The sequence below is a fragment of the Miscanthus floridulus genome, chromosome 7 (genome assembly GCF_019320115.1).
Source record: "Miscanthus floridulus cultivar M001 chromosome 7, ASM1932011v1, whole genome shotgun sequence".
NCBI lineage: Eukaryota > Viridiplantae > Streptophyta > Magnoliopsida > Poales > Poaceae > Miscanthus > Miscanthus floridulus.
In genome coordinates this window covers 10,265,981-10,277,037 of record NC_089586.1, presented here as the reverse complement: position 1 = coordinate 10,277,037, position 11,057 = coordinate 10,265,981, and the positions used below count along the sequence as shown (strand labels likewise).

The 11,057-nt window shown below is 44.2% G+C and overlaps 1 protein-coding gene across 1 annotated transcript; it reads left to right on the top strand.

Annotated features, from left to right (window-relative positions):
* Nucleotides 1-3,551: 3,551 nt before the first annotated feature.
* Nucleotides 3,552-10,551, top strand: LOC136465040 (receptor like protein 22-like). Its single transcript, XM_066463938.1, has 3 exons — nucleotides 3,552-4,761; nucleotides 5,090-5,305; nucleotides 8,428-10,551. The coding sequence occupies exons 1-3, from the start codon at nucleotides 3,552-3,554 to the stop codon at nucleotides 10,278-10,280; spliced, it is 3,279 nt and encodes a 1,092-aa protein (XP_066320035.1). The 3' UTR covers nucleotides 10,281-10,551.
* Nucleotides 10,552-11,057: the final 506 nt, after the last annotated feature.

Sequence of the window (11,057 nt, the reverse complement as noted above, 5' to 3'; positions counted from 1 at the left end):
TTGGAATAGGTAGTTTACCGTGCGAAGATACCTGGTGCACAATAGACCAACCCTTAAGATGGTCTTTGTCTTGGCACGCGTATGGCGTATGATACACTTGCATGGACTATTGAGCCACAATATAGACATCTTTTTCTTTATAGACGGAATCATGCCTAATCTCGACTAGCCCAAGATGAGGGGTCCGTCTCGTTCGTGCAGGATCAAACCAGTGGCACTTGAATATGACAGGAGTAAGAGGTACCCGGCCCTCATATTCAAGTTCATAGATCTCCTCAATTATTCCGTAGTATTCGACGCCATTAGTGCCCAGCGTAAAAACTTGGCTGTTGGTGGTTTTCCGACCAGGCCGAGTCTGCTCGTGTCTTGACATGTGGAAGCGATATCCATTCATGTCATAACCGGTATATGACTTCACCCTTAACTTGAAGTCATTTGCAACCTGTCTCAACTCGTCACTCATGGACGCATTGGTTTGCGCCTGCAAGCTCAAGCATGATACATCGTTATACTATTGGAACGTACAAGCTACTAAGGAATATCGACGAACGTACGACCTTTTGTTTGAACCAAGAAATGAAATCAGGCCTCCCAGCTCCCGCACCCTCTAAAAGAAGGGTATCATGTTCGTGCGGGGTAGGATCCCTTGATTGATGCCACTCTTGCGAAGTCTTTAGACATCGCTCGATTGGATAGCACCAACGGGCCTGCACGGGCCCCCCCCCCAATCGTGCCTCGGTCGGGAGGTGCACAATCAGATGCTGCATCGGCAAGAAGAATCCGGGTGGAAAGATCTTCTCAAGCTCATAGACCAACTTAGGTTCCATAGTTTCCAATTCTGTAATGATGGTCGAAGATAGCTCCTTGGCACAAAGCTGGCGAAAGAAGTAGCTCAACTTTGCCAGCACTAGCCAGACATGCTCAGGGACATAGCCTTGAACCATCGATGGAAGTATGCGCTCAGTCCATATGTGGTAGTCATGACACTTCATCCCGTTGACTCGTAGAGTCTCTAAGTTTACTCCCCTGCTCAGATTTGTTGCATACCCATCAGGGTACATTAAATTCTTGATCCATCGAAGTACTTCCCTCCTTTGATCAATTTTCAAGACATAGGGGGCCCTAGGCCTTCTCCATTGCTTTCCTATTGCAGGAGGCCGCATCTCTAGGTTTGGCCTATCGCACAACGTTGCCAGGTCCACTCTAGCCTTAGGGTTGTCCTTAGACTTGTCAGTGTCCATGAGCGTTGCCTAAAGTGCCTCGGCGATATTCTTTTCAGTGTGCATGACATCAATGTTATGGGGCAGTAGGAGGTCATCGAAATAGGGGAGCCTCGTCAAGCCGGACTTATGAGTCCACATATGTTGCTCACCATATCCCACGAAACCACCATCTTCGTTGGGCATGAGAGCATCTATCTGAGCACGAACCTCCGCCCCAGTCCTCAAGTGCGGTCTAGGGTCCATCGCTTTGACACCTTTCGTAAAGCTCTTGACGTCTTCTTTGAATGGATGGTCAAGAGGAAGGAATTGATGATGTTTGTCGAACGACGAATACTTGCCACCCTTCTTCAACCATATGAACATCACAGCTTCCTTGCATATTGGGCATGGGAACTTCCCCTGAATACACCAGGCGCACATTAACCCATATGCCAGGAAGTCGTGCAGGGAGTAGTGGTACCAGACGTGCATTTTGAAGCTAGTCTTCGTAGCTCGGTCGTATGTCCACACCCCTTTGACCCAAGCATCGATCAACTCATCTATCATAGGCTCCATGAAGACACCCATATTACTCCCCGAGTGTCCAGGGATTATCAACGACAGGAACACAGTATGCCATTGAAAGGAGACGTCAGGGGGGGAGATTCAGGGGGATGACGAACACGGGCCAACATGTGTATGGTGCAGCCATCATGCCTTATGGATTGAACCCATCTGTTGCCAGCGCGACACGTACATTACGAGCCTCCTCTGCTTTGAGAGGATGCCGCGAATTGAAGTACTTCCATGCATCAGCATCGGATGGATGTACCATCTTCTCAGGATTGTATCGTGTGCCGTTTTTGTGCCATGTCATCTGTTTCGCGGATTCCTCGGTCATGAATAGCCGTTGGAGCCTCGGCAGGAACGAAAGGTGTCGTAGGACTCTCATGGGGATCTTAAGCTGCCTCTTCTGGCCATCGCCTGAGTCTACCTCCACGTACCTGGAGGATTTACACTTCAGGCAGTACTTTGCATCCGCGTGTTCTTTCCTAAATAGGACGCACCCCTTCGGACACACATGTATCTTGTCATACGGCATCTTAAGTGCAAGAAGGAGCTTCTCTGACTCATACAAGTTCTTCGGCCACCTTTTGCCGAGTGGGACTTTTCGGCACCTTTCGGCAAAGCCCAGATTTGCCACCTTTTGCCGAAACGGGCCGGCCACCTTTTGCCGAGTGGGACTTTTGCCGAGTGCCGCGGCACTCGGCAAAGCCCAGATTTGCCGAGAGCCAGGCTTTGCCGAGTGCCTGGCACTCGGCAAAGCCACCTTTGCCGAGTGCTTTATTTTCCTGAGTGCGGCACTCGGCAAAATATTTCTTTGCCGAATGCCCCGATAAAAAGCACTCGGCAAAGTCTCAGGCACTCGGCAAAGTACAATTTTTCAAGTAGTGCATGTGTGCCGCAACACTGTTACACAAACAGGCTCGAGTAGCCAGGTCATGGCATGAGTGGTGTGGCATCGATGTAGGTTTTGTAGCTCCAAACTCAAAACAAGAAAGGTAAGAGTAAGCGACAACGGACAGGGGGAGAGAGTGAGAGGGAATAAAATAAAGTTTGCTCTTAAATAAAGACTGAAACATAGAAAGTATAGATATACGTGTATATGTATACATATAGATATAGATTTGCAGCTTCTGAGCTAAGTATGTCAAGTTAGGGAATAGTCGGTAAAAATTAGGTCTGGCACCATTATTAGGTGTAAGCCCGTCTCAAACGCCATAAGCTTTTTGAAAAAAAAACATCAGAGGCGTTGAGACAACTACGGAGTATTAATGTGAATTTAGAAGCGGGAAAAGGCAAAAGATATGATAGTTCCTCTGTGTATGAAAAGAGAAAACAAGACTTTGCCTTGGTGCCCAAAACTAAACCTTGTCGATTGAAGTGATTTCTTTGAAAAATTGTAATACTCACAGCCAAAAACATAACAATTGAAAATCACATTCAAATTCGGATATAGTGATTCTATTTTCTATCACCAAATAGCCGCCGATTAGGACCTTATGAAGAAAAGGAAAGGGGCCGTGCATGGAGTGATGATTAATGTTAATGTGGTCATTCAACTGTTTCCACTGAGTGAAATTAAACAAAGAGAAAGTAATACACTAGTGGAGTGCTTTCAGTTCACGATCCACCACGCACATGAATGTGCAGCATGCCATTGTGGGTGTAATGCGCGTGCGATGACCGACGATGACTTGGAAACTTGAACAAGACTATCAACTTCGATTACAAATGCAAATATGCCATCCTTGTGTTACCAGCCAGACAGTAGCCTAGCATGCAAAAATGGCTTCCAGTTGCATTGGTTGGACGCCATTGCTGCTCTGTCTCGTACAGCTCCTCCACTTCCACACACATGCCGCCTCCGCCTCAGGTGTCCATCCTCACGGGCATGCCAACCTCACTCGCCACCACTCTGCTCCTTGGCTATGCCGTCCAGATCAGGCAAACACTCTGCTTACACTTAAGCAGTCTTTCAGCTTCCACCCAAACGGAAGGTTCCCACTCGACTTGGAGTCCACCACCACTCTTCCGTCGTGGAAACCTGGCACGGACTGCTGTCTCTGGGAGGGCGTCGGCTGCAGCAACTCGTCCTCAGGCCATCATGTCGTCACAGCTCTCGACCTCAGTGGGTTTCGATTGAACAGTGATGGAATTCACCCCGTGCTGTTTAATCTCACCTCCCTCAGGATGCTCGACCTGAGCATGAACAATTTTAGGGGCTACGACATCCCATCAGTTGGTTTGGAGAGGCTCGCTTTGCTCAGGCACCTCAACCTCTCCAGTTCAGGAATCAGCGGTCAGGTACCTATTGGCATTAGCAACCTCACAAACCTTGTCTGCTTGGATCTTTCCGATCGTTATATATGTACTGATGATGACTGTACCATCAGCGGCGCATCTAATCTCCTCTGGTTACCCGATTTCGAAACCCTAGTGTCAAATCTCAGCAATTTGAGAGAGCTTTACTTTGATCTTGCTGTGCTTATATCTTCGTCTGCAGAATATTTCTTCGAAGCTCTAGCTAAATCTGTGCCGCATCTGAGGGTTCTTAGCTTGGAGGGTTGCAGCCTCCAAGGTCAGATTGGCAGCTCTCTCTCAAGGTTGAAGTCTCTGACTGTGATCAACCTCAGCAGCAATGACGATATCATCCCCCGTCCATTTCCTGAGTTTCTCATGAATTTTCCCAACTTAAGAGTGCTCCTACTGAATGGTATTAATCTTCAAGGGTGGTTTCCTCGAGGAATGTTTCGATCAGAAAATCTAAGGGTGCTCGACTTGTCCGAGAATTCAAATCTCTCTGGCCACCTGTCAAGCTTTTCTAATGCCGCTTCTTTAGAAGCACTATGGATAGACGGGACCAACTTTACCTATGTTAAATCAAGCTATTGTAGTGGTTTCAAGGCATTAACAGAATTGTCTATTGATGGAAAAATTATTTCCACGGATTTCCTCTATTCATTTTGTCATGCTTGCATCCTTGCGCGGATTGTTCGTGACACAACTAGATTCACCAAGACAATTGGAGTCACTCTTTTCTTGGTTTGGAGGCATCAAGAACCTGAGAAGCTTGGAGTTAGACTCCTGCGACTTCTCCATGACAATACCTTCATCCATTGGAAATCTCAAAAACTTAACAAGTTTAGTCATTTCTGAGAGCAACCTCACAACACAAACATTATCATCAATTACCAATATTATAAACCTAAAATTTCTCAAAATCGAGTGCGATTATAGCTTCTTTGATATTCCATCTGCTATTGGGAATATGACTAACTTGGAAAGATTGCACATCCTGAATTGTTGTTGGTCTCGGCCAATAGGCCCAATACCACATGAAGTTGGCGCACCGAAGAAGCTGGAATCACTTGTACTACGTTCTATGGGTCTTTCTGGCAGAATACCAAGTACAATTGCTAATTTGACTCAACTGACTGAGCTGCAGCTTGGAGGAAATTATTTCAGCGGTGGAATACCAAGTACAATTGCTAATTTGACTCGGTTGACTGAGCTGCGGCTTGAAGGAAGTTATCTCAGCGGTACGGTTAGCTCACTCGCTCATTTACACCTAGTTTTTGTAAATAAAAGCTCACTCCGTACTATTTGGAACTCCTAAATTGCTCTTTTTGTTTGTGTTTCCTATACTGATTCTTCTGATCTTGTAATGAACTACAGTAATAGAGCCAGTGCATTTATGTAGAAATTTGGTTGTTTAAAACCTTATGAAATTTATATTGAATAGGTTTGAGTGTGAAAGGATAAACTAGGACTAAATTTCAATGTGCATCATTCATTGTTTTGCGTAGAATGTAATTCCTTATGCAAGCATACATAGTATCTCCTTGGAGGGGCAATGCATTATGTGCTACGGTGATTGCAAAGTGGAAGCGATTCAAGGGGTTATGGTATAGCTATTGCATAATTTTTGGGGGGTTGGTCCAAAATGATTCCTTCTGTGATGCAAATAACCATGCAGTTAATTTATTAGGCCAGTTCAATTTTTCAACCTGGAAACCGAAATAGGCGGAAACCTCAATCCCCAGCGCTGGTGCCCACATCACCTCCCTCCCCTGCCTCGCTGCCGCCCAAGCGGGTCAGGTCGCAAGAGGCTCATGCGCCCGCGAGGATGGCAGTGGCAGTTTTTTTTTCTCCCGCAAAGTTGAGGTCCAAGCAAGCTCCATGACAGTGGTGACGGCTCTTTTGGCTCCGGCGGGTGGATCCACTTTTCCCCCGGCCGGATCTGCGAGGGGCGGCCATATCCGGTGGGTTGGAGCTTGATTCCGGCAATATCGTCCTGGGCAGCAGCGGTGGAGCTCGAGCCACAGAACCCACATGGGTGGCGACGCAGAGGCGCCTAGCTCATTGGCACGGAGGCCGCGCGGGCGGCGTGCCCGTGCCTTGCTTGCGAGCTCTAGACGCGGCAGCGTAGCAGCAAGCGGGTTGTGCGCGAGTTGGCCAGCAACACACGGTCACACATGGTGAGCGCGGTGGCCGATGACTCGGCCAACCGATGAGGCTTGGCATGGTGACGTGGATCTAGATGGTGCGGTGTTGGAGGCCAGATCTGCATGTTGGTGGCCGGTTCTTATAAGAAGCCGGAGAAGCATGGTGATGCTGCAACCTTCAGGGGTGGCAATGTCGGTCGGTGGTGCTGCTTACTCCTGCAGGTGGTGCTGTTTATCCGGCAGTGAGGCCAAGCAGCTGCGCGTCAATTTCGTGGTCTCCATTAAGTTCTTCGTGCCCCTGCTCTGTCTTGCACTCAGGGCTTGTTTGGATCGATACCTGAAAACGACGCCTGGGCCAGGTAGCTTCCCCAGGCCGTCGATTTCCGGCGCCTGGAGCTGGATCAACCTGCCTGGGCAGGGCTCCCTAGGCGAGGCCGCGATCCAAACATGCCCTCAGTCTTCCGTTGAGGGTGCTCCCAGCTGATGGTGCCCAGCCTCGCTGCTGGCGTGACTGTGCCTCAGCTGCGTTCTACGGGGGTTGGTAGGTTGAGGTCAGGTTGAAAGCCGCATCCTCCTTGGAGGCATCCACCCTACCCAACCCTGCTGAGTTTCAATAGGTGAAAACCTAACCTATTTGTGGGCTGGCGATGGCGGTGTCGTTAGTGTCGTTAGCGCCGTAACCTTCCTGGAGGCATCGTCTTGTACATCTTGCATCGTGCTTAGTTCCTCGGCTGGTGGTGGCACCAAATTACATCTTGTTGAGAAGTTGGAGCTACTGTGTTAAGGTGTCAACGAGCTCAACAACGATGACTCATAGTTGTGATTAGTCGTGGACAGTGGATAGAACAAGGATCTTAGTGGTAGACTTCGTATTTGACCGTGCATGGTAGCTGTTTGGTGCTTTGACCAGGTTTTTGTCTCGTGGTTGATCTAAGCTTTCGAGATAAGGCTGAGGTCCTTTGTTGGACGATTTCCAGGCCCGGTTTCTTTTATAAACAGGATCAATTCTCCTCTTTTTACTAATATATATGTCGAATGATTCTAGATCTTTAAAAACCCGAATCAGAAACATCGGTCAGTGTCATTTTGAAAGTCAAATAAAAAATATACCAAATATATTCCCAATACCTCATAGGAGCTAATATTTTAAATAAATCTTAGCCTTTGGTCTATAAAATACATAAAACATTTAAATGATTGATAATTAATTGAAATATTAGAGGCCCATAGTTCAGTGTTGGTCTCCTTCATTATCCTCATGTTTTTTTCGAAGGGAAAAATTCCACATTGTCCAAAAGTACCTAATATTTTCTTCCTAAAAACATAGAGTTTTACAACTCCTAAAAAAATATTAAAAAGAATAAAGAAGGACATCTCTAAGAGTTTCTAATAATCCACTCCTAAAATATAGAAGACAATTTTACATCAGGAATCATATACTATTTCTAAATTATCATAATCACTTTTATATATTCTTTCTCTCTTGTACATTTGCATCTGGAACCATTTCCTACTCTTTATTCTTTCCACGCCCTTCCACCTTTAGATTGGCCGACAAACACGTTGGGTGAGAGAAGATACGCGTGACTCGGAAGCGCGTAACTTTACGCGGAACAGGGTGACTTTTTCCAAGTTCTAAAAGATTAGGAGGATGGATTAGGAGTTGCTCGAGAGAGGTTTTTTCTCATCTTGCTAAAAACCAAGGATTATGAATGGATTTAGGCAACTCTTGGAGATGCTCTAAAACCGGATAAACCATCTCCCTGAACTTTTAAAACCGTTCATTTTACCTCCCTGACCCGTTATAAGCGGTTTTCAAACACGGGTTTGTCTTTTTCTTTTTTATTTATTTCGGCCAAATCTTTGAAAAAATCATAGTAAATTATAGAAAAATCATAAAATAAAAAAAATCTAATTTTGTTGGACTCCACATGAGTAGATCTACACAGTGAACATATAATATGATATGCTTTAGTACAAATTTTTTTGTTATAGCTTTAGATCTATGCTTTTCTATAATTAATTCATAGCTGCGGTTTCTATAATCCAATTATGGTGAAATTTTTATGTTGGGCTAATTATTGTATGCTTGAACTGTAGTAAAAATTTCATACTCATTGGATCATGTATAACTTAGTTATAGATTTATTTAGGTGTATACTTGTAAAAAGTATTTAGAAATCCACAGTGTAACTAAATTTATTTTCTTTGTGCAGGAGAAATCCCAACATCTCTTTTCACTCTTCCAGCTCTAGGCTACTTAGATCTTTCATTAAACCAACTTTCTGGTCCCATAAATGAATTCGATGCTGCATCTTCATGCTTGAAGATTGTATACTTGGAAATGAATAATCTGACAGGGCAAATCCCCCAGTCATTGTTGGTACTCCCAAATTTGAAGGATCTCAATATTGAGGGCAACAACTTAATGGGCTCAGTGGATCTTGCGTCACTATGGGGGAAGGACCTCACTTCTTTATTTCTATCATACAATAAGCTGACTGTAATAGAAGGGGAAGGTATTAATAATTCTTTATCCACCTATCCCTATCAGCTTGTGGAGCTAGGTCTTGCTAGTTGCAATATGATAAAAATACCAAAGTTAATAATGCGTGCCAAGCACATGACTCATGTAGACCTTTCAAATAATAAAATCAGCGGGGATATACCAAGTTGGATATGGAATTATGACCTCATGGTGATAAATCTTTCACACAACATGTTCACTGGCATGAAAGTCAATTCATATGTTATCCCATTCAGTAATACCTTGAGCTATATCAATCTTAGATCCAACAGACTTCAAGGACCGATTCCTTTGCCAAGTTCATCAGCTAAAATATTGGATTATTCAAATAATAGTTTCTCTTCCCTTCTTCCAAACTTCACATTATACCTTAGCTCCACTGTGTATCTTATGTTGTCACACAATAATATAAGTGGTTATTTGCCACGTTCAATTTGCCATTCACCTTTGGAAGTCCTTGACTTATCGTACAACAACTTTAGTGGACTATTACCACGATGCTTGATGGAAAATAGTCTGAGCATAATAAATTTGAGGGAGAATCAATTCAAAGGGATGCTACCTTCCAATATTTCAATTGGATGTCCTATCCAGACAATAAATTTGAATGGCAATAAGATTGAAGGTCAGCTTCCAAGGACACTCTCTAAATGCACTGACTTAGAGGTTCTTGACCTCGGAAGGAATCAAATTACAGACACTTTTCCATCCTGGCTAGGGGGCCTTTTGAATCTTCGTGTCCTTATCTTGAGATCCAACAAGTTCCATGGTTCAATAGGTCATCTTGAAGATGAAAAATACAGAGGACGACACTTCTCAAGCTTGCAAATCATTGATCTGGCCTCAAACAATTTCTCTGGAAAATTGCATCCACAATGGTTTGAAAATTTGAAATCAATGAGGCAGGATAACAATAGTGGAGATATCATATATCATCCAAACATAGGAGTACTTTACCTAGACTCTATCACAATATCATACAAAGGGTTCACCATGAGCTTTGAAAGGATCTTAACTACCTTAACTGCAATAGACATATCAGACAATGCACTGGAAGGAAATATTCCTACTTCGATTGGAAATCTGCTTTCACTGCATGTACTAAACATGTCTCATAATGCCTTCACTGGACAAATTCCACCCCAACTTGGTAGCATAACTGCTCTGGAGTCCCTGGACCTGTCTTCCAACATGCTATCAGGTGAGATTCCGCAAGAGTTAACTGATCTCACCTTCCTTAGCACCTTGAATTTGAGCAATAATCAATTGGATGGAAGGATACCACAATCACGTCAATTCGAAACGTTCCAAGAGAGTTCATTTGATGGCAATGCAGGACTCTGTGGACCCCCTCTATCCAAAAAATGTGGCCCTTCGGATATTCCAAGTGAAACACATCTGAAAAACTCCTCTCATGGTGTCGATGTTGTTTTGTTTCTCTTTGTTGGTGTGGGCTTTGGAGTGGGATTTGCAGCAGCTATTCTATTGAAACTGGATTATTGGATCAGCAGGTGGTTCCAAATTTTCAGGATTCTATGTTGACTTGAAGGTGCCTGATTGCTATAAAGGAGGTGCAATATGTCATGCACAAACAACTTGGTGGTACTGCATATTCTACGGTACCTAATTATACAGTATGGTTTAGGCTATCCTTAGCACATCAAGATAAGTGTTAGTTGTTTTGTGTATGTAATCTTGTGGAACCTACGTTTGTTTGGCACCTTGGCTTACTAGTACTTGCTGGTCTTGTTACTATATGTTATCAGTGATCATTGCTCATCAAAGTGGTGTCATGTAGATGACAAGTACACATTTTGTCAATGTCCAAGAAACTGCTACTTTGTCAGTGACTTTTGCTCTAAATCAAACCTATTATAAACTAAATGCATGTGTTTCCTTTCCCATGTTCCTTTACATTGATGGCAGATTGGGCCTGCATACCACTCACCAAATACGGTAACAAGAGGTATATATAATTAGGATTGATGAGGAAGTATATATCCCGGGTGTGTCATTAGGCTTGCGGTGACACCCAGAAGAGAGTACGCTATATCATCTGTGAATGTCAGTCAAGATTATGCTACTAGCTAGTACTTTCCAAAAAAAAAAGTATGCTACTAGTAGAATTGCAATGGCTTGCAAGATAGAAGTGGGTTCCGTGGGAAGCATGACATACTGCAAAACCCCAGCAGGATTCCCCAGGGGATCCTGCTCCTGGATGAAGGCGCATGTTTTCCTTTCTTCTCATGAGTAACATGATGTATGGAGTGTATATATTAGCCTTCCAACTAGGCTATAGATTCTGTCATTTATATGGGT